Here is a 27,786-nt window from a genome sequence, read left to right on the forward strand (position 1 = left end):
ATAGCAGCGCCTGGGTGGCTCAGTCGTTAAGCATCCAACTTTGCCTCAAGGTCATGATCTCAAAGTCCATGAGTTTGAGCCTCCTGTCAGGCTCTGTGCTGACAGCTTGGAGCCTGGAGCCTGCTTTCAATTCTGTGTCCCCCTCTCTCTCTACCCACCCACCCCCCTGCCGGCACTCTGTCTCTCTCTGTCTCAAAAATAAATAAACATTTAAAAAAATTTAAAAAGCTTCTCCACAATGTTACATTAGTTTCAGGTATACAACACAGTGATTCAACAAGTTGATATATTATGCTATACTCACCACAAGTGTAGTTACCCTCTGTCCCAATACATTGCTGTTAAAAAAAAAAAAAGGATATTTTTAAAATTTCTTTAAAAGCTAATCCAGAGCAATCTCCTCCATCCAGTGCTAGAACACAATATACATACACCCCAGGTCTTCACCCGTCAGAAAGAAGGCTGGCTTTGTGGTTCATTCACATCTGACGTTTGATCATTGTGAGCCACATTGATCCACGTTGAGCCACATTCATGTCTGAAGGGAGACTAAAAATTTGAGAAGGTGCTTTTCTATGCCTTTAGGAGAGGAACAGAACAGTGGCATTAAACCTCCAGTTTGGCAGATTCCTCAAAGATACCAAGATTGTAGGGATACTCTTTCACGTTCCCCAAATAGCAAGCGTGGCCACTGTGGCATTGCCACACTTACCCAAGCACCTTCTGCAAAATGTACAAATGAAATGTATCAGCCATCTAATGACATCAAAGGCCTGTGCCAGCCTCCCCCTTTCCCTAACAGGGGATGAGAAGCAGTACCAGGCTGTTTTTTAAATTTTCTTTTTTTAACATTTATTTATTTTTGAGACAGAGAGAGACAGAGCATGAACGGGGGGAGGGCCAGAGAGAGAGGGAGACACAGAATCTGAAGCAGGCTCCAGGCTCTGAGCTGTCAGCACAGAGCCTGATGCGGGGCTCGAACTCACGGACTGTGAGATCATGACCTGAGCAAAGTCGGACGTTCAACCGACTGAGCCACCCAGGCGCCCCAGTACCAGGCTGTTTTTAAGCCCGCAGCCACTCAAGCCATGTTCCTAATTAAGAAAGTAAAATGCCCCAGACAAAAGTACAAAAAACCCAAATGGTTACTGTAAGTACAGGTTTTGAGATTCTCTATTTGCTGCCACGAGAATATCTCAGGGAGAAGGAAAAATATGGTAAACCACAGGAAATAAGGATAGAAGGCTAATATATTTAAGTAATTTTCACTACTGTAGTATGTTTCCTTTTCAGTATAATTGCCTCTTGGATTTTTTTTTTTTTTGGCTTATTTTTGCTTAAACACCAGAAACTTTTGACTTGGTCCAGGTTTTTGAATACTTGAATAGAATGTGGTTTGGCGTAAATATTAACAAAACTGAAAAAAAATGAATTAAAATTTATTTTTTGAACTAAGCTAAAAAAGGTATATATTATTACAAAAGTTACTTTGTATACGGAATAGTAGGGGCTTGTTGTATCACATCTTCTGTAGGGCAATCAAAACCAATGGTCGAAACAAAAACACTTACTTGGGTTCTCTCCACTTCTTTAGATTTAAGCCCGAGTGGAAAGCCTTGGAGGAGAGCACCAATGACATTTCCATAGCCCATGCTGATACCCAGCAAGTAACACTGCATTGCCTGTACCATGACTCCAGCAAATATTCCCTACATCTGTCTACACTGAGCAGTGCAGCTTCACAACATCTCATACACACTTTTATGCCATTTATTTCATTACTTACAACACTATATTAAAATAAACTCCAGGGGCGCTTGGGTGGCTCAGTCAGTTGACCACCCAACTTTGGCTCTCACAGTTTGTGAGGTTGAACTCCGCGTCGGGCTCTGTGCTGACAGCTTGGAGCCTGGAACCTGCTTCGGATTCTGTGTCTCCCTCTCTCTCTGCCTCTCTCTCTCTCTCTCTCTCAAAAGTAAATAAACATTAAAAAATTTTAAATAAATAAGTAAATAAGTAAATAAACTCCAGGTGACAATACTGGACTTCAGCTCCTTAGAGGACAGTATGATGGTTAACCTTCTACCCCCGGGAGCTAACACAGTGCCTGCACATAAGAGAGACAATTAATAATAGCGTCCTAATTCATAATAACATGCATTAAAAATATTTAAATACATTTCTGATTTTCTTCAAGTATTAAAATTAAAAATAGTATTTACTGAGCACAAATACGTGCCCAGACTGATATTGAGTGCTTTCCTGATATTTATTTCATTTCATTTTCATGAATCTGAAGTAGGCACAGTTCATGTCTTCTGAGGAAATGCGTGCAGAACAGTGATACAGTTAGCAAATGGCAGTTTTATAGTTTTTAACACCTCACAATACTGCCCGCTGGTACAAGTCCCTTAACAAAAGCTTTTTCAAAATTACTGATGAAATCCAGACTCTTGGCAATTAAAACACTAAAGTTTGTAGCTGCAAATTTTCATGATTATTTGACACATAGAGATAGCCCATGGTATGTCTAGTCCAACTTGACTTCCTTTATATGAAGTGTTACTTCAAGGTGCTTCACAGTGAGGGAAACAAGGATGAAAGAAACTGAGATCTCATCCTCATAAGATAGTATTCCTGGAGTAGAGCTCCACTTGACCAGGGAGATCCAGCCCACCAGGCTAGCTCTCATCATACCTGACCTGGAAGAACTTCTGTGGCGAGTGCCCAGATAGGTATCCTCAATACTTGACAGTCAGCTCAAATCATCATCGGAGTTGGCTCATCAAACAGACTACCAGGATGTGCTGATTTCACCCTCTTAATAACTGTCCCTACTGTGCTGATGATACTGTGTATTGTGTGAGTGATATGGGCGTTGATTACAGAATGAGCTGCAGGATAAATAATCTGGAAGATTTCAAACAAAAGATGGACCTGTCTCATACTGGCATCATAAAGGCTCTCAGATGCCATACTCTTCTCATCCCAAGAGCAGAAGGGTTGACTTAGGACTGTTCTGTGGATTTGACCCATAAATTGCAGGTTTCGATTGCTTGTATTGTTCCTCTGAAATATTAGTGGCCCGGGAGTAAGTTGTAGTTGCAGATTAATGAGCCAGGTTGGGAAGTTATGACTGTCAGCAGCACCATGAGTATGATTTCAGGGACTCCAGGCAGCAGATCATTGTTGGTGCCTTTGTTCTCTGACACTGCAATTGAGACATGAAGTTTCTAGGACAAGGCTTACAGAACCAAGAACACTGTCATCTGTTCTAATATTCACATCCCTGAAGTCTCTGAGGATACTAACAGAATAAACTCAGGAAATGCAGGAAGTCTGTTAGACTAAGTAAGCAATAGTGGAGGGATGATTACATAAATAAAATATGGTAGTAATTGAAAACAAAGTGTCATGAGAATATTGGTAATGGCAGGCAAAGGTGTTGATGATGCTAAGAAGGAAAAAAAAACATGAAAATGTCCATATAACATGATTTATTTATAAATAAAATATTTATAAATAAAAAATATAAAATGCAAATAGAGAAAAGATCTGTATCTACTTGTCAACAGTCCTTGTATCTGCTTGATAAGATTATGTGTGATTTTTATTTTCTTCCTTTTGTTTCTTTTGATCATCTTAATTTTCTGTCCTGTGTATGTATCTTTGTTTTGTATCTTTTTAGTACTACTAAAACAAAAGCTTTCTTAAAAGCAATATAGCCATAAAATGCAGTTAGAAAGAGAAAAGTTTAGAAAATTAAGAGTTATAAGGTACTAGGCTTATAATAATTTTTTTAAATAGATACTCTAATAGGATTATGTTCACCCCATAAAGTAACCAGAAGGCTGTGACCAATCTGCCTTTCTTTAAATCTCTTTTTTAAGAAACAAAAAATACAGTAACAATAATGTGATGAGAGTCATTTACAATCCCAAAAGGGAGGTCATGGAGCATCTTAACTGTCCAATAACTGTCCATCTCAAACTGTGTTGCCAAGAAGCTTCTAGTAAAAGCAAAATTCAGTGAGCTATTTTATGTCGGTCTTGAGATTCTCAAAAGAATACATCATATTAAAGGCTCTGAGCAGTCCTGCTGTAAATTAACTTTAAAACTTCATTTAATCCAGTGTTTTCTTCCCATTAGCATCTCACATCCCAAGTAATAAGGATATTGGGATGAAGTCTGGTGATGAGGCGACACTGAAAAACTTCTTCTTTCAGACCACATGGATACATTACTCGTATTGGGCATTTACTTATTTGCTTAGCTCTCTGCTCCAAGTGCAAGATAAATAATAATCTTGATTTCTGACAATTGCCCCAGGAGCCATGCCCTAGAACTCCCCAGGGACACGGAAGCATTGGCACTTCTCTATTAGTCTTCTGGGACTGACAGATGCCCAGGAACCAAGGAGCTCATTATTGTTACTCACTTCATGCCTTGAAAACTTTTCAGATATTAGAAGTTATACTTTGCCCCCCATTCCTATTACCCAAAATGCATATTTTCCTCTTGAATCTGGCAACATATGGCCACTGTATAGAGTTTCCAAGCATGCTAAAGCCAACATAATGATAGCTCTGAAGATAATTTCCTGGAAGGGCATTTTTAGCAGTGAAGTTATGCTGTCTCCAAACTTTTCAATGTTTATACTCTTATCAGTATCTTGGAAGTGACATGAGGTGAGTGTCTTGTTAGGGGATTTCACAGAAGAACACAGTACAGTAGCTATTGCGAATAATGACTGTGGCTATGGTAACCCAAGGTGAAAAGCACTATTTGCATCACGTTATCACTCCTTAGAGATCCAATTTACACATGTTACTGCTGTAACTGGACAAGATGGATATAATCACAAATGACCCACCACAACAGCAAGCCAGATAATTTATTTTTAAAAAATGGTTCAGAAAGACATTCAGGAAAGAATAATTCAAGGATTTGACAGTTGACAACTTGTGAAAAATTTTGAAAAATATTCACCCCAGAAAAAGTTCAGATTCTATATTATGTTTCCTGAATTTCTTTTTAATTAATGCTGGGCTCTGTGTGTGTGTGTGTGTGTGTGTGTGTGTGTGTGTTTATTGTCATTTCCAGAAATGTTATCTTTTATCTAGAAAATTTACTTTTAATCTAGAATCGATTACAACAAAGTCATGAGTTCAGGAATTAAATCAGAGGCAGAAATTTGCCTTGAATGGCATAGTGAAAAGGTCCAGGCTTGGGAGAAGATACCATATATTCAGACTACGAAACACCTTCTGGTGTATCTTTCTAGCACAACACACAAATGCTTGCTCTGGAATACAGTCCACTTACGTATATCTCAGCTCTCAAGAGCCCTCAACAAGGCTACTATTGTATGACAGATAACTGTTGATGGCTATTTATCTGGAAGCCATTTACTCCACAGTTATTTACTCATCAGCTACAGTATTTCTTGCACCATGCTATTACACTTAGGTACAGTGATAAAGATAGAAGTAATAATAAGAGTAATAAAAGTAGTGATACAGCCAGAGAAAATCTTTGTCCTTATAGAGGTGACAGTTTATCAAATGGACATGGTTAAAAGCAATGAGGAAACCAGCCTAGTGATTAAGGGGTCTTTCCATATGACATAAAGAAACAATCAACCCAAAATGCAATCAGTGGTAAATTATGAAACTGTATTGAAAATGAAGAAATGGTGAAAGTATGGTGGAGAAAAAAATAAATTCATGAGCAATGACTCCCTTTGCATACTCAGTTTCAACTATATTCTATCATGAATCCAACACTCTACCATCCCAGATGGCCCCCTATTCTCAAATAAATCAATTTAACACTTTTGTTTCTTTGCAAATGCTTTTCTCTTAACATTGAATGTCTCTTCCCCACAACCAAGTTTTCACCTATTGAGATTCTCTATTCATTTTTTAAAATTTGAGATCCAAGTCAAAATTTCTGTCTTCCATGAATGTAAACCAATCATCTACATCAAGAATGAACTATTTTCAGTTAGAGTACCAGAACTCTATTTCTTATTTTTACCACATGGATTATGGTTAATATAACAAAAGCTTCTTAAAGGTAGTGAATTTGCATTTTAATATGAGTATTTAATAACATTTATAAATTTTTTAAAATTTATGGCTTATTCCATTTTTTTAAGTTTATTTATTTATTTATTTAGAGAGAGACAGAGACAGCACAAGTGGGGAAGGGGCAGAGAGAGAGGGAGAGAGAGGCCAAGCAAGATGTGTGCTGCCAGCACAGAGCCCGACACGGGCTCGGGGCTCAAACCCAGGAAATCATGAGATCGTGACCTGAGCCAAAACCAGAGTCAGATGCTCAACTGACTGAGCCACCCAGGCGCCCCAACATTTGTAAATGTTTCTCAGGGGATTGTCAAATATAATGAATGAGTAAATGCAAACAAAAGCATTTCAGTAATCCTCCCAAATTAAAAAAAGAACAGAGAGTAATGAGTTATCAGCACGTCTTCAGACTTAGTAGTAGACACATGTATGGTGCCATGTGTAATTATATAGGTAAAATTAACACATCACAAAAAAAAGAACCAAATGAATTTTCAGTAATTTTTGAGAGTGTATTTTTGGTGGCCTATTTTTAAATGAAGACTCCATGGTTTTCAGTGAATTCACCTAGAAGAAAGGCGCACAGAGTTTCCTGAAAGAGATAAGCAGTTGTCATCCAGGGCATCTTGCCCTAAGCAAGGTCACAAGAGGGCCATGTGACATCCAGCCAAAACACATATCCATACATTTTTAGACAGCATGTAGAGAGAAAATAGGGTTTTCAAATATGATCCGCAATTCAAAGGCGACTCCTTACATGGACAATGCTACACAGCATTTTTCTAGATGAGTATAGCAGGGATTCATTCATTTTATAGTGGTGGGTAGCTCTCTCAAGCAATGCTTAAATGTCCAGCAATTTAAATAGCAAATTTATATGCCATTTTAAGGCTTACAATGCATGTGCCTCACAACCAGCCTGAAAATTAGATTATCATCATTCCATCTTTTAAAATTTAAATTCGTTAGTTAACATACAGTGTAGTACTGGCTTCAGGAGTAGAACTCTGTGATTCATCACTTACATAGAACACCCAGTGCTCATCCCAACAAGTGTCCTTCTTAATGCCCATCACCCATTTAGCCCATCCCCCACCCAGCTCCCCTCCAGCAACACTCAGTTTGTTCCCAGCATTTAAGAGTCTGTTATGGTTTGCCTCCCTCTGTTTTTATCTTACTTTTCCTTCCCTTGCCCTATGTTCATCTGTTGTGTTTCTTAAATTCCACATATGAGTGAAATCATGTATTTGTCTTTCTCTGAATAATTTATTTCACTTAGCATAATACACTCTAGTTCCATCCACATTGTTGCAAGTGGAAAGATTTCATTTTTTTTTTTTTTGATCACGGAGTAGTATTCCAAATATATATATATATATATATACACACACACACACACACACACACACACATACATACAGCTATATACCACATCTTCTTTATCCATTCATCAGTTGAGGGACATTTGGACTCTTTCCATAATCTGGCTATTGTCAATAGCAATGTTGTAATCATTGGGGAGCCTGTGCCCCTTCAAATCAGCATTTTTGTGTCCTTTGGATAAATACCTAGTAGTATAATTGCTAAATCGTAGGGGTAGTTCTATTTTTAATTTTTTGAGGAACCTTCATACTGTTTTCCAGAGTGGCTGCTCCAGTTTGCATTCCCACTAATAGTGCAAAAGGGTTCCCCTTTCTCTGCATTCTCACCAACATCTGTTGATTCCTGAGTTGTTAAATTTAGCCATTCTGACAAATATGAGATGTCATCATTTCATTCTATACTTAAAGAGTAGAGAAAATGGTGTGTGGTTTGGGGTCCTTAGTTTAAAAAGCAGAAGCCAGTTTACAGGTAAAAGAGAAAGGAACTTTTCAAAGGGCATTAGGTAGTTCATGGAATCTCTGGGGGGACAAGACCCACGTCAGGTTACTCACCAGCCAGAACAGCATGACCATGAACAACACAGCCCAAACAGTGCTTGACAATTTTTAGAGTTGTTTTAGGAGGCACATCATTGCTTCCACTGCCTTACTCACACCTATGATGTCACATTTGGAGGATGGAAATTCTATCACAGCAGTTTGAGAATAGACACCTTTGTCACTCCATGTACTGTCCAGTCAATCCAAATCACCAGAAGGCACCTGCCATATTGTGTTGCTGACCCCTGCATCTGTGTCTTGCCCAGAGGCATCTGATTGGTGGAAACTAGGTCATATGCCTTTATCCAAGTTGTAAAGGGACCTGGGAAACTTAGTTTTTGGACTTCAGCTTCTTTTACAACTGGCCTACTTCCTGGAAGAAAAGCTAAAGGGGAATTGGAATAGAAATAGATTGGAATAGCTAAACTACCAAATCTGCCATAAATGGAGAATTTACTTGACTACAGTCATGTCGCTAGTAAGTGGCAGAGCCAAGTCTTACATTCTTCCCAAGGTAAAATGATTGCGTCATTATGGTAGAGATGAGTAGTTCATCTGGCCTTCAAAGCTTTATTAAAATATCTCGTAAGAGCAACTGTTTCCTTTTGACCCAGAATTGCATGGGCTCTAAGCATCATTATTGGTTTGATTTTCTAGATATCTTAATATTGTGAAGGGAGATGAATCCTTTATCCTTTCTCAAGCTCTCATTTAAAAATAATGGGGGTGCCTGGGTGGCACAATCGGTTGGGTGTCTGACTTCGGCTCAGGTCATGATCTCACAGTCTGTGAGTTCGAGCCCCGCATCGGGCTCTGTGCTGACAGCTTGGAGCCTGGAGCCTGCTTTGGATCCTGTGTCTCCCTCTCAATCTGCCCCTCCCCTGCTCACGCTCTCTCTCTCTCTCTCTCTCAAAACTAAATAAACATTAAAAAAATTTTTAAAAATAATGACAGCTTTTACATTGTGCAACCAGTGGTCTCAGGGCCAGAAAGAGCCTTGAGTGGTGGTGAGAGGCACAGCAGCTGTGAGTTCATTTTCCCTACCTTCACATTATTGCCTGGATAACTAAAGCAAATAGGGAAAACAAACATTTTTAATCTGATTACATGTAAAAAGTGAAATGTAGGATATGGTGTAGAGACCCACACATTCCAGTTTAAGAGATCGTGTTCACATCCACGTTTAATCACTCAGTAATTGTGACACTGGAGCAAGTTGCTTATTCTTTGGGCCTCAGCTTCCTGTTTTGTAAAATGGGAACAAGGATGCTTACTAACAATTATAATTGTTAGGATTATATGTAAGTTATAGAGAATATTATGAGTAGAGGCAGAGAAGCAATGGTGTGTACTCTCAATTATATGTACAAATAGTTATTTGTAAGGCATTTTATATAGTCCTAGCAAATAGTATTGATTAAATACAAACTATTATTTAAAATATTGTTTTAAAATAATTAATGTCATAATCTTAATTGAGCAAATTTGAAAAATGAAGTCCTATGGTAATCTACCCAGTCATAAAAATGGTTACACTTTTTTTTGGGCAATCCAGAATATTAATTTATTTCCTCTTCCCTCAGCCCCACACCTTAGAAGTCAATCATTTTCCCCAAGAGCCTCCTGAAGGCCCCTTTCATGTCCTTGTTCCATAGGCTGTAAATGAGCGAGTGGTTACACTTTTCACTGAAGAGCTATGATAGAGAAGAATGACAAATGAGATTTTCTTCCTCTAATTTCTGATATTTTTACATTTGTATGGCTTCATGTGTTTTAACAACAACAAAATGTCTACTCCCTTCCACAACTGACCTGTTTCCAATTATACTTAGAGACCTTTCCTAAATTCTACCTTTATAGAACTCAAACTGTCTGATGGTTTTCAAATAACATAACAAAGGAAAGGGGAAGCAAATAGCTTGATATCTCTTAGAAAAGTCACCTGTACCATCTGTCTAGGCCTTACTGGAAAAAAATGACTATTAAAATGCAGTCTTTAAACAAAAAAAAAATAGTCTCAGAATTTCATGGAAACTCATCTCTAATGAACCAAGTAAAAACATGCTTTGAATGGACCTTACAACATTTTAACAGTTTCAGAAACAGCCTGACATCTCAAATATAAAGAAGAGTAAAGCTCTCACATGTGTAGAGCATGTACAAAAAGCACAAAATCATTTTTTACCTTTTGTTGTCATTAGTAAAACTTGTCCTCAATGCCTGTTAAGTTTGTCTACGATATAGACTTCTTAGCTTAAAAAGAAATTGGACTCAAACACATGTTCTGAAATCTATTTTCTACAGGGAAAAGAAAAAGCAGAAAGCAGAAGGAAGGCAAATGTCTCTCCACTTTGGTATCATCTTACATTTATACCCGGTCTGAGAGAGAGAACCGCGATGAAAATGGAAAGGGATGTATAAAGTTCATTGGTCTCTGACCCACGTTTCCGGTGAACTCTGCTAGACAGCTGACTGCTGAGGGAGTTCCCTATGCTAATGAGACTGGAAGTGGGGCTGAGTGTGGTGTGGAAAATGGGTAGAGCAGGCAAAGGAGGGGGAAAGAGGAAAGTGCAAAGACCACCAGAAATGTGAGCAGAGAAACATGAGAGTGCAGGAAGGAGGAATCCTAGGCAAGAGTTGGAAGAACAGAGTGACTAAGCTGTCAGGGAAGGTCTTATGGCTTTACTCAGAATGACGTTATGCACCATGCAGATAGATTGCAAGAGTTTAAATGGGTGACGATTTAAAGAGTTTTCATGCATAAAAGTGTGAGGGAGCACTTATTTGGGGGCTCTGGATATGAAATGAAAGAGAAAAATATGACAATAATTGAAAGTGATGCCAGGGTCAAGAGGTTTTGTTATTGTTATTCTCGTCATTTTTCTAAGCCTTCTAAAGACAAAGAGCCAATGGTAATGGAAGGACTGAAAATGCCAAATAGTGCAGTGAAGAGCCTCTCATCAAGTGGGTTGAGAAATCATGGACTGATGTGGAATTCCTGATCAGTGAAAATTAATGCAATTTTGAAACAAAGAGAAATTTTTAAGGAGGAAAATGTTTCCCAAGAATTTTATGGCAAAACTACAACTTGAGGTTTCTTCTGTTGACTGTCAATCCCGTGCTTTCTCCAGGAAGCCAAATTGTCTCAGTCGCTTTGACGATGAGATCTTACCCCACAAAATTTAAAGGCTCAGGAGTAGGAATAAAGATTGCAAATGATTGTGGAGAGCTGATGCAGTGGGGAAGAGAGAATGGTAAAGTGACAAGAATGAGAGTTGAACCTCAGAGGCCTTGGGCGGGGGGGATTAATGTCTTGAGCCCTGCCCATGGAATCCAAGTGAGAAGAGTCCAGTGTAGCCGCAAACAGATTCAAGAGCTATGCAAGGTGGATTGTGGTGAAGAGTTCAAGGTGCCAGTAGGATGAAAACTGGCAGGCTGGGTCTCTAACCATTGGGGAAATAAGAATCATTAGCAAAAAGGGAGTTATGAAAAGAGGGGAATGTGTAGAAAGGGAAATCTCTAACACAAAATAGTGTCTGGTGAGGGGAAGCTGAGCAAGTGTTTGGTAAATAGCTTGTGGGGAGCAACACTGGGGATTGGCGGAGGTAAGGACTGTGAAGAACCAACACAGGTGACTGAGGATATTGGTGAAATCCAGGGCAGCATTTGTCACCTCACTGGCCAGGAGGTACCAACTTGAGAAAGTATACACAGAATCACAGATTTCGGAAACAAAATGGTTTGGTTAAAAAGCTACTCTGCCAAACAGAACTCGTTGTCACCCAGGCTTTCCTTTGGGTACATCTCCAGAGCAATTCATAAAGCTAACTCTGATGCTGAAAATTGCCAAGTCCCTTAAGTTGAGTGATGAAATGATCATATGCTTTGTAATATTACATTGTGGATAAGTTCTGTTACGACCTTGACAAGCCTATGAAGAAAAACTGGTAAATCGTGAATTGGCTTTGTCTTGAATATCTCTAAAATACTCATGGTATAGCCATTTGAGCCTGTCCTAGTGGACATAGAATGTTAATTATGACTATGTAAATGCTACTCAGAGGGCTATTTAAATCTGGTAGATTTTTGATATTCTAAAGTTGTATTTGAAAAAAAATCTAGTTCTTTATCACATAATATTAATAATAATATTATGTGATAATAATAATCATAATATTTCCTCTAACTTGTGTATCCTTTTTTCACAGAAGTATAGGACCTCTTAATATTCACATTATAAAATGAAATTGAAACTTCTTGTGAGAACAGTCAACTGCCGAGCTTTCCCCCCACCCCTTTTGAGTATCAGCCGAATAAGAAAACTGCTTTTGCACCAGTCAAGATGAGTTGACTTATTGCTCATTAAACATTTTATAGGTGATACCCTCAAGATTTGTCTTTTGTTTATCATGTTTATATTAATAATGATAATACTCTTCATTCTGGTAGCAGTATTTAGCTTACAAAGTATTTTCAAATCCAGTATCTTATTTGATCCATACAATGACCTTGCAAAGTATGTCCGGATGTCATTATTCTCATTTCATTGATGGGGAAACAAAGGTAGAGAGATGCACAGAGTCCAGAGCTGATTACTAAAAATCTGGAAGTTGAATCCAGATCTTCCAGTGCCATAAGAGTGCCTACAAAATAATTTCCATTGACAGCAGCTACACAAAATTATTTTTGCCTAGGAGCGCCTGGGTGGCGCAGTCAGTTGTAAGCATCCAACTTCGGCTTTCAGGTCACGATCTCTCAGTCTGTGGGTTTGAGCCCTGCGTCGGGCTCTGTGCTGACAGCTCAGAGCCTGGAGCCTGCTTCGGATTCTGTGTCTCCCTCCCTCTGTGCCCCTCCTCCCCTTGCTCTCAGTCTCTCTCTCTCTCTCTCTCTCTCTCTCTCTCTCAAAAGTAAATAAACATTAAAAAAAATTTAAAAAATTATTTTTGCCTGTTACGTGTTCTGATAAATTGATATTGTGTAAAGGGGCATTTGAGTTAGAAAAGGAAACAAACGGAAAATAAAAATTGCAAGGTCTTTTCTGTATGATGTTATCAGTTCCCTCATGGTACTAATGTCATTCTCTGAAATATGACCCAAAAGATTACCTCTCTGTGATGGACTAGGAAATATCTCCTTAGACTTTGTAAATTTTAGGTAGCAATACACTAACATCTTTCTGGTTTCTAATAATATCCATTTATATCAGCTTCCCCTACCCAAAATAATGGGGCAAATGAATACTCTTTTTGGTGTCGCATAGCTCATCATTTTAAAATTCTCCCAGCTGCTGTTTATATGAGTAGGATGTCTTTCCTCTCATCCTCTTCCACCTCTGTAATAAAACATCATGGCGTTTCTTTCCCAGTGGAGAAGCCCTACCCAAGGCCCGACCATACTGCCAGGCTCCCAGGCTCCTGTGATTAAATAAGTGATGGCTCTGCCCATCTTTAAAAATGTGTCTCATATAAGGCAGTCAAGGCACCATATCCATCACTGCAAAGGAAGCTAAGCATTTATTTAAAATAATGAGACATCCTCATTTTCATTTTTCCCTGAGAGGATTGTAGCGATGTTTAAAAATTCTCTGAATTCTAGAACTAGGGCAACACATTGATTCGAAGAAAGCTATAATCTTCTCTAATTTGAAGTGCACTTTTTTCTGCAAGGAAATAGAGTGTAGCTTTCAGAATAGCAAGAGCCCTAAGCCCACACATGAACATCCTCATCCTGACCACTCCTCTTTCAAGTTGGCCCCATTCTTCTGAGTGCAGGGATTTATAAGGACCTTTTCAACAAATTTCAAGGTATAGTGAACTGAAAGGAGAAAGGTTCGAATAATCTCTTCCAGATTTGGGAGGGAAGGGATTTCAGCTGCCAAATCATGATGAATATTACCTTTCTTTGCTTTCTGCCACTTGCTTGTTGCAAACGTTCTGTTGGGTGAGTTCAATTATGGGGTCTCTGAAAGGATTCATAATTAAATTTTTTTAAAGGAACAAATTAGCTTTTTGTCTTTCTGAGGCAGAGGAGTCAGACCGTTTACCTCTATGAGCATTCAGGGATTTCGACTTCTGTGTGTATAGTGCCTGTCACAGCCAAGGAGGCTGACTTCAAAGAGAGGCTAGGAGAGAGAGCTAGCCCTCTGTGATTTGGAGAGATAATAAGTTAGCAAGCTGTATAACATAATGGTTTATGAAATTCTTCCTTCAAGGACCATTATCTAGTGTTAATAGTGCTTTTATTTCTTCCTCTCCTGTGCTTATTTAGAGCATAATTACAAGAGCGAGAGGAAGGGAGGGAGTTGGGCATCAAGATAACCATTCGCCAAATTAATGCAGCTGAGTAGAATCTCTGGCCTTTGGGGCTCGTTTATCAATTAGTTCTGTTGCGGTCTGAGTTCCTGGATTTCCCCATAGAATGAAGATTCTTTGATTTCGCTCATACATCAGCTCTGAGGAAAGTTATTTGAGATCAAAACATTTTTCAGGCAGAATCTCTTTTACCCTCCCCAGGATGGTGATGTGTGGTACCACCAACTTTTCATCCATTTCAGGAGCTTTTCATAAACACAAGTGGTTGGCCCTTTCTCTCCCCGCCTTCTCTTTTCTTTATTATCTTTTTTTTTTTTTTTTTTTTAGAATTTTTGTCTTCCTTTTATCCCTCCCTTTTAACTGGTTAAAATTGGGTTGATTTGTTTTCCACAGGTTTATCTTTTGTACCATGTTTTAAAATGACTTCATGGATTTTAATGTTAAAACCACTTTTGTAGTGCCATATGGTCTCTGAATATTCAAAATCATTTCTGAATAATAGGAATGCTGGTAGTTGGAGGTGACACAGGAGAATCGTCCTTATTCTCCAGAAAACAAGTCAGTTTCTCAAGAATTGTTTGACCCCAACCTTTTGGGAAAGGTGTCACAGCCCTGACTTCACTTTCCCAACTAATTATGGGTTGATTTTTTTTTTTTTTTTTTTTTTTTTGCAGGGGAGGTGGGAGATACCTCAAGGGAAAGAAAAAATGGCAGAAGCACAGGACTGTTTTTAAATCTGTGCCATATTCCTCATGTGGTCTTACAAAATAAATGAACTAGCTTTTTTTAATCTAAAAATAAGCCAAACTTTGTGTCCCCTTACACGTTGATGTTCCATTCTACTTTGAATGCTAATTACACATTTTTTTACCCTTTAAAAGTTAGTTTACCAAAACCCAATAATTTCCCTGCTCAAATCAAGAGCATAAAATGTGAAGAAGTGAAATCTTGGGGAGCAAAGTATTTCATTTTGTTGCCATCCAGGAAAGTAGATGTGGATGGAATTGTGTCCCTCCCCCCTAAAAAGACATGGTGAATTCCTAACCCCCAATACTTCAGAATGTGACCTTGTTGGGAAATAGGGTCTTTATAGAGGTAATCAAATTAAAATGAGGTCATTAGTGTGGGCCCTAATCTAATATGACGGGTCTCCTAAAAAGGGGTTGAGGGGTAAATTGGGACACAGAAGGGAAAATGCTGTGTAAAGATGAAGGCAGAGATCTAGGTGATTCATCTATAAACAAGGAGTGCCAGAGAATTGCCAGCAAATCACCAGAAGTTAGGAGAAAAGCGTGGAACAGATTCTCCCTCACAGCTCTCACAAAGAACAACTCTGCCAATATCTTCTCAGACTTATAGCCTTCAGAATTGTGAAACAATAAATTTACCCAGGTTCTGGTACTTTGTTATGGCCACCTTAGCAAACTAATACATGTAGCCTGCTAATACCAATAACCTCCATCTCTAGAAGCTGAGGGCATTTGGAAGAGTGAGCAAAAAGGCCACAAATGGGAAACATGAAGCCAAGAAGATCCAAAAGACAAGAGAAGAGCAGAGTTCAAAAACCAAAAAGAAAGTGTTTCCTAATGAAACACTAATCCCAAAGAGCCAAGCAAAGAGCCAAAAAGTTAGTAAAAGACTCAATGACTAGACTGAAGAGAACAAGACTTTCTATTCTCAGCTCAAATGTCACCCTTCAGAGAGTGACCGATGCATCTAAAGTAGCTCCCCTCTCACCTCTGCTCAGTCTCTATCCCATTGCCTGACTTATTTACATCAGTTGCCGCTCCTGTAACTATTTTTGTATTCGTTTATCATGCGTTTATTGTATGCCGTTTCCTAGAAAGTAAGCCCCCATCTGTCTTACCAGAGTGGAGAGCAGTGCCTGGCATCTCTGCAGGCATCAGGTGTTTCGCACCTGGCATTAGGTGTTTTGCACGTTTCTCATGGACAAATGAAGTAGACTTGAAAATCAAAGGGAAACCAGAACATGAAGATATTATATTCCTTGAGACACCAGAGAGTTGACGGGGCCTGGACAGCCTTGCCCGTGGGTGCAGGGAAGCTGGAATGACTGCAGGCCCCTTCAGTGACAGTCAGGGCGTAAGGAATCAGTGCTGACTCCTACCTGCCTGAATATGATGGAGAGTGACCGAACTTGACACCCAAATTATGCACAATTCACCCAAGAGATTCTGCCCACTTGCTGCAGGACTTACTTCCGGCCATACAAGAAAAGAATTTTGGCAACTTAGGGGCTTTTTAAAAAATACACTACTCAAAATAACAGACTATCCAATGTGATTTCTAGGGGAATCAGGAGCTCCTTAAATTGAAAATTCTGCTCCATTAACTTCCTGAAAGGTGAAGGTGGGTAGCTCCTGAAGGGTCTTGTGAATGAGGTAATCTGCGATACAGGATGGCTCCTGGGGAAGAAATCTTTCAAGAGTTCTAGAGGAAGGTTATTTGGAGGGATTTGTATTTAATGGATGACAAGTTAATATGTCATCAGTGTCTGTGGTTGTGGTAGGACTGCTAAAAGGAATGACAAATGTTCTATATGCAACTTTGTATTTTAATACATTAACGCGTCTGTTAAACAGGACTTTTTTAAATCTCCTGAAACTAAAAGAACCCCCCAGAGGATTCCTCTTTGTGACATTCAGCTCCTTTCTCTAGAACTTTTCAGCTGACGTTTTCTTTGCTTTTTAGTGGACTTTTGCCTTCGTGTTTTCCAGGAAGAAAACAGAATTCTCTAGTGAAAATCTGTACGGTGCATTTGCTAAACCAAAAAACTGATCGCAATCCTGTGTTCAGAAGAATCGATTGATGTGTGTGACCTGGACCCCAAATCATGAACTGATAAGCTGACATAATCCTCTCCTCACCACTAGAACCTGTTCTTTATATCATAATACTATCTCCCTGTGTAACAACATTTCCCTCAGAAACTCAAAGGATTGGTGATGATCATTAGCACGTATAATTTGTTTGGAAATAATGTAGATTTTATTTTTGTCCTTATTTTAGCTTAAGGCTACCGAGGCCCAGAAAGCCTCACAGCAAGGATTGCTCAAGGAGTAAAACGTGGACATCTGGCCCATCACTAACTACTTCAATCAACATACATAAAATCATGCTTTAGAGTTAAATGCAGCATGCTACTACTCTCTCTTACCTTTCCTTATATTGCTATCTGTTCCAGAGGTATATTTTTGTGTTCGTTTGGCCACCGGAGACATGTGTTTTCTTGTAAGCAAAAAGGATGTTTTTTAACACCCCTCGCTGTAGGTGCACGTTATCCTTGGCTGCCCTTCAGATCCTAGGCTGGTTCTTTTGCCCATTTCCAATCCTGTTTTTATTGGTGATAATTTGCATTTACTGGTGACCAAGATGTAACTAATGCTGTGCTTACTTTTGTTCTCATGTCTGAAAAGAAGTCAGTAGTAAGAGCAATTCTTGCAGTGTGTGAGTATGAGCACATGTGTGTGTTTGAGGACATCGGAGAAAGGGGAAAGCAAAGTGTGTCTGAGCCTCTTCCACAGTAGCCACTCTCTCTCCCTGCCCCCAGCTTTAATGTACTCTTTGCAAGACATCAGTTTTTGGTGATCGAGGATCTTCACAGAATCGGTGTCATGCAGTGTGTAACAAACCATAATGAACTAGGCAAAAATTCCAGCTGCGGACATACAGCTAAGAAAATAAATGCGCAGATTGCTGGAAAAATAGCAGCATGAGATGCTCCCTGCCACCCTGCATTTTCCTGTGCAAGATTTCGCCTGTTGTCCTAACAGGCCTTTCGAAGCTCGAGATGACTACTCAATTATTCATTCACTAGCTGTGTGATCTTGAGTAAGCTACTTAATATCTCTGAGTTTCCATTCTCTCAACTGTAAAATGGAGGCAATAACTCTCTTGTAACATCATAAGGAATTAAGCTCCATACAGTACAGGCCATGGAGTGCACAGCACGTAGCCTGATGCCTGGTGTACTACATTTATTTTGTTTTGTTTTGTTATTTAAGTTTATTTAAGTTTATTTTGAGAGAGAGAGAATCGTAAACAGCCTTAGCCTGGAGCCAGATGCAGGGCTCAATCCCATGACCGTGGGATCATGACCTGAGCCAAAATCAAGAGTCAGACGCTCAACAGACTGAGCCACCCAGGTGCCCCTTTATCCCTCTGTTTTAATCATTTACATGAAGTCTTTCCTCCTGGAATATGAGTTCCTTGAGGAGGAGTACGGGTTCTATTTCTGTTTTCCCAATGCTTTACATGCACCCATGTGATTAGTGGCTCGAGAAAAGAACTTGAGAGGAACCTCTTCCAGTGACTATTTTTGGTATACCAGCTTAGTGATAGGTGACTCACACTTTAGTAGGAAAGTATGGAAAGTGACAAGGGCTGTATGATGATCACGGTAGGCTTGTAAGAATCAGATACTAAGCCCTGGAATAATGAGGGAGAAAGTTTGGTTGTGATTACCATCTTGAGACTCACTCATATCCCTTTGGCATTCAAATGGAGTCCATGTCTGTATATTCCAAGTTGAGAAACCCTTCTCTATACTGCTGGTTTCTCTTCCTTCTTTTTGCTTACTGTTTAAAGTATCAAAGCTTGCTGCACATCACATCCCTTTTATCAGCACTGGTGCACCTTAGAGTGGACATTTCCTTCAGGAGCCAAGAATACTGGAGCTTATATTTAGAGAGTACTTATTATGGGTTGGATGAAGGTGTGATTATGCCTGGAGTCATGCTGCTTGACACCATTCTCATATTCACCATATTCATTTAGTTAGAATGGTAACCACACTGAGTTATTGCTGGTCTCATATGGATCATATATTCACAGTCAGCCCTTGGCTTTGACAAGATGATGTGTATTATCTCTGCTATTGCCCATCACTTCTTTTCATTGCATTATGAATATTGTGCATGGAAGCATGATTTTCCATCTATAATCACAGTTGAGTCCTTTCAACACAGTCTGTATGTTTAAGTGCATAGTTTCCTTCAAAGCAGACTTTGTTGAAATTGATATCCATTATCTGCTATCTCCGTCTTCCAGGGATACCATGTTTTGCTCTAACTGGGAAGGAAGAGACAGTTTTTATTAACATGAATAGACTTTGTAGCCTGGCATGTATTGTTTTACTGGTGTGATAGCAACTCAGGTTCTAGAAAGGAGTAGCATTCCAAAGGACAACTTTTTAATTTGAACACCAATTAAAGTGTTGTGTCCATCTTCATTGGATTTGTGGCCCTAAGCTCAATTGTGTCTCTCATTATACTCCTGCTATGTTTACTGACAAGTGTAACCACAGAAAAAGAATTGAAAGGGGCCAACGTAATTTCATCAAGGGAACATCAGGGTGAATTGTTGAAAACCACAAAAAGTGATACCATTTAGATCAACTACAAAATGCATGCTGCCAGCTGTCTGAAAGGACACTTGGGTGATGGTGTCCATGCCTGAAGAAAAGGCTCTTCTTCATAGGATGCCTCCTAGAAAACTGATAATAAGGGACTATCATTTGTGAAAGCCAGAGTTAGGGAAAAGTGAGGAAAAGTAAAGAATTACTTGTGAGTCAGAGCCTAGAGAGACCATTTTAGCAGAGATTTTCCAGTGGCGATGGGCACATTTTCAAACACAGGGCTAGAGAAAGCAAAGAGATGTTGAGAACTGATTATTTCATCAGAATTAAGTGAACGAAAGCTCAGACTTGGAAACGTGGAAAAGAGATACAAGGCCCTATGTGAGACTCTCCTGCTTGAAAGAAGCCTTTAGTGTCCGAAGGTATTTAACAGCAAAGAAGTCCTCTTGTGATGAGGGAAAACTCGTTTTAATTACTAATGTTCAGTTTACTTCATATTCTTCTAGAGTTTATAATCTAATATTTATTAATTGGGTATAAATATACATAAATAATTTCTATCAAGGGGAGAAAAAGGAGGCTGGTTGTGTTAGGGAGTTTTCAGTAGTGGTGGAAATGAATGATTATGTTTTTTATTTTAGTCACCATGGGTAATTCTAACACCCTTATTCTGTTTATGTGGGGATGTAAAGTAACTGAATAAATCTTAATGAAAACTGTGTTTTATTGATTTTGCAGAGTTAAGAGGAAGACTTGGGAGGGATGGAACCTTCCAACAAGTTTGGAAGAAAGTAGAGGGAATGCACAGATGCCAGACTCCCACGAAGACCCATGGACAATCCCGCACTCACGCTTCTCTATCGAACTTTAAGATTTATTAGTAATATGCTGCCTTTGCAAGATGAAAAGAAACTAATGCCAAGAAGGCATATTCTTCAATATTTGGAATAGACGTGCTCTCAAGACAATGGCTTCAAAGGTGTCCTGTCTATATGTTTTGACAGTCGTGTGCTGGGCCAGTGCCCTCTGGTATCTGAGTATAACTCGTCCCACTTCTTCCTACACTGGCTCCAAGCCATTCAGCCACCTAACAGTCGCCAGGAAAAACTTCACCTTTGGCAACATAAGAACTCGACCTATAAACCCACATTCTTTTGAATTTCTTATAAATGAACCCACCAAATGTGAAAAGAACATTCCTTTCCTTGTTATCCTCATCAGCACCACCCACAAAGAATTCGATGCCCGCCAGGCAATCCGAGAGACGTGGGGGGATGAGAACAACTTCAAAGGGATCAAGATAGCCACTCTCTTCCTCCTGGGCAAGAATGCTGATCCTGTTCTGAATCAGATGGTGGAGCAAGAGAGCCAAATCTTCCACGACATTATTGTGGAGGACTTCATTGACTCCTACCATAACCTTACCCTTAAGACATTAATGGGAATGAGATGGGTGGCCACTTTTTGTTCAAAAGCCAAGTATGTCATGAAAACAGACAGTGACATTTTTGTAAACATGGACAACCTTATTTATAAACTACTAAAACCCTCCACCAAGCCAAGGAGAAGGTATTTTACTGGCTATGTCATCAATGGAGGACCAATCCGGGATGTCCGCAGTAAGTGGTATATGCCCAGGGATTTGTACCCTGACAGTAACTACCCACCGTTCTGTTCGGGGACTGGCTATATCTTTTCAGCTGATGTGGCTGAACTCATTTATAAGACTTCACTCCACACAAGGCTGCTTCACCTTGAAGATGTATATGTGGGACTGTGTCTTCGAAAACTGGGCATACATCCTTTCCAGAACAGTGGCTTCAATCACTGGAAAATGGCCTATAGTTTATGTAGGTATCGCCGAGTTATCACCGTGCATCAGATCTCTCCGGAAGAAATGCACAGAATCTGGAATGACATGTCAAGCAAGAAACATCTCAGATGTTAGGATTTTTACCAATGTAAATACATTTCTTTTCTTTTTTAAGAAATGGGGCCTAAGGTGTTGGTATTTAACAGGTGTCACCAAGGGAAATGAACTGGCAAAGGGGTTTTGTAAAAAGGGTTTTCTTCCCACTCCTACTTTCTTTCTTGGATTACCAATTTACAAATGTCAGGCTCTGGTCATAGAAACAATACACGAGTTTGAAGGGCCAGATTTCATTCTCAGGTCCTAAGGCATTGCATTTATCTGAAAAAGCAACTTCCTGAAAACTGCTAGGATTTACATACTGTGCATCTGAGATAAAAATCTGGTTTGGGGAAACTGAAACTCACGGTAATGTCTTCATATCAGCTCTGCAAAAATGAATAAGTAAATAGTGCTTTTTCAGAAATAATTCAGAAATAATACGCAGTCAGGAAGACACGCTCGATGTGATTATTAACATTGTGTGTGCTGTTATATTGAATTTTTACATATATTGCCATGGGACATGTACAGAGTTTGCCATTCCAGCAAGAAATGAACTTAGGCCTGGCAGGAAGGCTGCAGTTAAATAAATGGAAATCTAAACTTGAAAATCAAATATCCTGTATGTTTGGAAGACAACTCTGCCTGCTCATCCAAGGATTAAACCTGGTCATTGGGTGGAATGTATATAAAATGCTACTTAACAAAATAAACAAGAGCTTTTTTTTTTTTTTTTTTTGCCCTTTCAAAACAAACATTACCTGGTGCCTCCAAGGAGATTTTGCCAAATGTAATCTCACCTGCCTGCCTCCATACAGTGTTGCTAAGTGCATTTTACAATTTCTGACAGAGGCAGTCACATGTGTAGTAATAAGTTGGAAGGAGGGCAGAAAAACGATAAATTACATGGAGAAAATACAAATTTATGTCTGCATTAAAATTAACATAAGCAAACTTAGCAATAGTATGAGATGCCACGCCCACACATTTGCAAAGCATGTGAGAGAATCTTTCAATGGGTACCAATGTTATTGGATGATTTAGCTCTGTAGGTGATAGATGTAATACTCTAACATCTGAAACATCCAAGCACCTCCAGCAGCAATGCTGTTGGGAGGCATTCTGGGAGCTCCAAGCTCTGTGATTGAGGTTCACGGGAAGGAAGGATGGAGAAGCTTGGAATCAGTTCCTGTTGATACCATCATCTTTGCTGGGTCATGTGAGCAGGCGTCTTAACCTTGCTGTGCTTCAGTATGCTCATGTATAAAATGGATGGAAAAAACACCTACCTCACAGGTGCTGTGAGAGCAAATTGCATTTCCTAAGAATCTTGAGATCCTTAGTTTACAAGGTGCTAATGCAATGTGTCATGTGTTATGCCCAATGCTAAAATAATTCATTACAGTGATGGTCATTGTAATCAGTAGTAGTAACATCAGCTTAAATGTAAAATCTGCCAAAAGAAAGATTGAATATGAACTGTTCGTGCATCTGGTTCTTCTAAGATTTTTTGACTTTTCCCTGGATATCTTAGGTGTTTGGAGAAGCTTCAATTTCTCTACCATTTCTTCTGGTTTCAATGAACAAGTTTTTACTTCAGTGCATTGCCTTGATTTCCCAGGGTGCTGCAAGTGAAGGCAGCTGTGTTTCTTCAGGGAGGAGCCTCTGGCTGGAAGTGTATTACAATAAATGAATCACATGCTTTGCAAAATGTATTACATCCCATCAACTTGGATCTCAGGAAACAGTGATCTGAATTCTCAATAAGAACTTTGAAGAGTGACCGGTAAAGCTAGCCCCCCTCTATCAGAAGAACAGGCACTCAGCAAACCCCCACATTGCACATCATCTATTCATTAGAAAACTTCTTTTTGTTTGTTTTCATTCAAAGAAAGCCCTGCAACTGAAAGAATATAACTTTTCTTTTAACCTGACCTTTGGAAGCCCCCCCTAGAAGTTGATAGCAAACAAGTAAACACAATGAACAAATGGAAGTCATGGCCTATTTCTTGAAAACACTGGATCTTTTATCCCCAGCCCCAAAGAATGCAATATGAGACAGGCCTTCCTGTCCTTCAATACATCTTCATCAAACAGCTGGACTGCCAAGTTTGATTGGAAAACAGCATTAGGTAGCCTGGGGAGAGATGGATCAGCACAAGGTGAGCCCTCTCTAACCCCCACCCCTCAACTGCTGTGAGTTCCAGTCATTGGAAAAGTCTCATGACTTTGTGCTTGGTTTGCGTTTCAGTCACATAGCTGAATCAAGCCTCTGTCTTATACTACCATTTTGCATTTACCTTATGCTCAGTCAAGCCACCTTCGCGTCAAGGAATTGCACATTACGAACATCGTATATGTACATCTATGAATTGTTTTCTCTGTGTGTGTGTCTGTGTGTGTGTGTGTGTGTGTGTGTGTGTGTATCCACTATAAATAGAGCCCTAATCTTTAAAAGGAGCAAAAATCAGAGAATCATGTCTTAAAGAACTATTTCCTAACTTTTTTATGCTAGGTAGTGCCCATGTGACAAACATGTAAATATTCATCAAAGACCATATGTATATATTTTAAAGGCATTTTTCCCTTCTCCCCTGTATGTATAGCTAGAATCTGCTTGTTATGTACATTTTCTTCTGCATGGAGCTCGGTGAGGCAAAGCCATTTGTCCAGTGTTTCAATAGCTGAAAGCATGATTGCCCTTCATTTTTTGAATGTTCAAAAAACAAAAAAAGTTTAAGTCAAGTGATCATGAAAAAGCTCTAATTTTCTACTTTTCTTAATTTTATGGTGCCGGCCAAATTATGGTTTCAATTATTTAAGCCATTTTTTAATGTATTATCATTTCTCTTAGATAAAATAACGTTTCAATGTTGTACCAGGAGTCGTTCAGAGAATTTTTATAAAAACCTTCTGACTGTCCCCCTACCTGTTGTGTTCATTATGCATTGGATAACAAAAGGTATCAATAATTAATGTCTGTATTCTTAAATTTTCCTTTTTAAGTTTGTTTTTGGAAAAAAAAGTTTTATCTTTGCTGGTTAGTTTGCGTGGCTTTGGGTCTTCTTCTACTGAACCAAATGCCAGTTTCAATATATAATATTGTATTTTTAAATAACGGGAATCAAAAAAATGAACATCGTTTTCGATTTGGATTAAAATCAGAAGAACAAAACCCCTTTGTGCGATGATATGGGGGAAACAAACTCTTTACAGAGAAGCTGAGGAAGGAGTTTTTCAGTCAAACCTCTTCTATCAAAAGACAATGGAACATTTACATAAAGCTTCTGGGATTCATTTTCTACCTTTCCTAATATGTGGGTTTAGTGGGGGAATTGATTCTGTCATTTCTTCTGTAAAGGTGAGGATAGTTTTTATAAGCAACAAAGTAACTTGTGAATGAAAGAAGTAATTTACTAGAAACGCTTGTTGATAATAATTGACATTTAGGTATATCGTTATATATGAATGATTGTTTATTTATGTATTTATTTGTCAAAATTGTACATACTATTTCGCCAAACGTACTTGTCTGTAAAAGTGCACTCTCCAGGTTTGTAGTACTATTTAGGGTTACATGGGTTGCCAATCAAGCTGCTAATCAGAATACTATTTTTTGTATCAATGTTATAACACTGAAAAATAGATGTCTTTACATTCAGTTTCTTCACCTTCCTCTTGAAATGTAAACTGTGGATTGAAAGCACGATGCCAATGTATAAGCCCATCTGTCATGAGGAAGATTATGGTTCCGTAAAGCTGATTTTTTTAAACCATTGGGACAAATAAACAGAAGGAGAACATATTTTCCACTGTGCTTCTTTTCTGGAAAAAATCTCTTTGGCGAGATGCGATCATTAAAATTAGCTGGTGCCCTGTTGTTTATCATTAACCTTCTCCGCGACCTCAATATAGGTAATAGTTCAAATCATTCAGAGCTCATCCCAAGAGCCTAACGCAGTCAACTTAGAGATGGTTTGGTCCGGAGATTATGGGCTGCCCGAGGATTTAGGAAACTGGGATCTCCCTTGACCCTTGGAGGCCTCAGGAAAGTCTCTTTTAAATTCTGACAGGTTGAACATGTCAACAAATTATAATTCAGAGAGCAGTATATTGATAACATGCTTGGTGAATTAGGACCTATTAAATCAAGATAAAACTGTCATCCTTATGTGTCACCCACATATATCTTTTGGAATATTGCATACTATTTTAAAAGTTTGCTCGTACTGGAAAAATGCTATTCAGGCATTCTTAAGGGCAGACAAGTAGATGCTGATTGCTGATGCCTGACTTTGGAAACAAGAGACTAATAGCTATTTAAGAGACAAAAGTTCCTCTTATTATCAATCCTGAATTCACTTAAATAGGTCTTTACTTTTTAATGGAAATTTAACTGGATTTACTGCCGCTGCACCTCAAGAGTTCAAAAAGTTAAGTCCATCAGGTGAGCTAAAATACAGGCAGCATAAACAATGAAAACGTAAAACATATAGATTTGTATTCGGCGTGACTTTTTTTAAAGGAGCAACATCAAGAGCAATATTGTAAAAGCCTGGTCTTAACCAGGAGCATCAGTACCAAGTGGACTTTGTTAGAAATGCAAATTCTTGGAACTTACCAGAAACCTGGGGGTGTGACTCGGCAATCTATATTAACAAGCCGGTTAGGCCATTCTCAGGCCCATTAACGTTGAGAACGCTGCTCAGGGGCTGGCCGACTACCCTGTGTGAACCACAGCCAGACTGCTGCCAACGCTCTGAGAGTGTTTTCAGGATGAATATTGGCAAAGACTCGATGAGGGGAGATACTCACATTGCACCCCAAACTAAGCAACATGGTTTCCCAATGGTAAGAATTCTACTCTTTTCATTAGTAGATGTGTGTTGCCAAAAATGTACTTAATGATTATTTTATTATATTTTAATTTCATTAGTACAGAAACTGTGGCGATCTGTTTCTTAAGCAAGTTCACAGATATCTTCGATTTTGCCTCTTAGCCGGCATGCTTAAAATACTTGGTCCTTTAACAGGAAGAGTTTGCCAACCTCTGACTTAAAGAAACAGGGAGACATCTGACCAAGGTGTTACATGCACATTTCCTCCAATTGTAAATGAAAAGTCACATCGATAAAGCATACTGGAATTGTTTCTATGCAGCCGGGGAAATGACAATGTAGTCACTGAGGATGAATTGCGTTAAAAACCGACAGCTGCATATATTTTTTAAATATTTCCTTTTTATCTCTGGGTGATTTTTAAAAATTATAAAAACTTGATTCTAATTGTAACAATTATCCACAGCTTAATTAATATATTGCTTAAAGATGTGTGGGTATTAGACCTAAGAGGGTGGGTTTCATATAGCTTGATTATCATAATTACAAGCATTCTATTTTCTCATTACTTAATTGATTGTCAAAGCTTTCCAGATAAATTTACACTGCTGGAAGAGAACTGAATACATTTCTGAGAGAGAAAAAAAAAAAATGGGACTATTTAGAAGAACGATGTGTCCCAGAATATAATCCATGTGAGCATGAAAAATTGCCCTTGATAATATCTCCTTACTTCTTTGCTGGTTAAAATAGGCATTTTTGTGAAATGAAAAAGAAATGAATGAAAAAGTATTATTGATTCAACTACATCTATAATAACACTGGCTCCACTGTCTCTTCAGCCAGAGGTGCCCAGCACTCAAGAAAAATTTTCCATTTAGTTTTCCTTATAGAATCTATTAGTTTGGTACATTATGTCGACTATTTGTTATGCCTCTTGCAATGACCTCAGTCCTCACCTGGGGGGAGGATGGCGTGAAAGGTGATTTATTCTCTCTCTGAGGTTTATTCCAGAGCGTTTACTCAGCAGTGGCTGCCTGATACGGCAGGCTGGGCAGTGTTACTTGTGGGGCTTTTGTGATGAAGACTATTTTTCAGTAGAGACAAGGATGACCTCACCAAGCATGAGGTGAGGGAAAAGAAAACACCAGACTCTCTCCCATTGCAAAGCCTTAAATTTTCAGAGCCCATCCCTCTGGCTTCTTAAGTCCTAACAGTAACCCCACTGAGGTAGTGTTACTGTTATCTCAAGTGACAGATTAAGAAACTGAGGCAACAGACAATTGTGTAACTTACAGAGTGAGCTCAGGCCCTCTGGCTGTAAAGGCTGTGTCTGTAAC

General features: G+C 39.0%; 1 protein-coding gene across 3 annotated transcripts in view; it reads left to right on the plus strand.

The window, feature by feature from the left end:
- B3GALT1 (beta-1,3-galactosyltransferase 1) overlaps positions 1–25,413 on the plus strand; it is a 524,490-nt gene extending 499,077 nt beyond the window's left edge. For 2 of the 3 annotated variants that reach the window (XM_040475280.1, XM_040475281.1), the window contains one exon: positions 20,435–22,350. In XM_040475280.1, coding sequence (XP_040331214.1) covers positions 20,664–21,644 — 981 coding nt within the window. In that variant the 5' untranslated portion in view covers positions 20,435–20,663 and the 3' untranslated portion in view covers positions 21,645–22,350. The other variant, XM_040475283.1, reaches the window with a different exon arrangement.
- Positions 25,414–27,786: the final 2,373 nt, after the last annotated feature.

The sequence above is a fragment of the Herpailurus yagouaroundi genome, unplaced genomic scaffold (assembly GCF_014898765.1).
Source record: "Herpailurus yagouaroundi ecotype Mexico unplaced genomic scaffold, PumYag 140, whole genome shotgun sequence".
Lineage (NCBI taxonomy): Eukaryota > Metazoa > Chordata > Mammalia > Carnivora > Felidae > Herpailurus > Herpailurus yagouaroundi.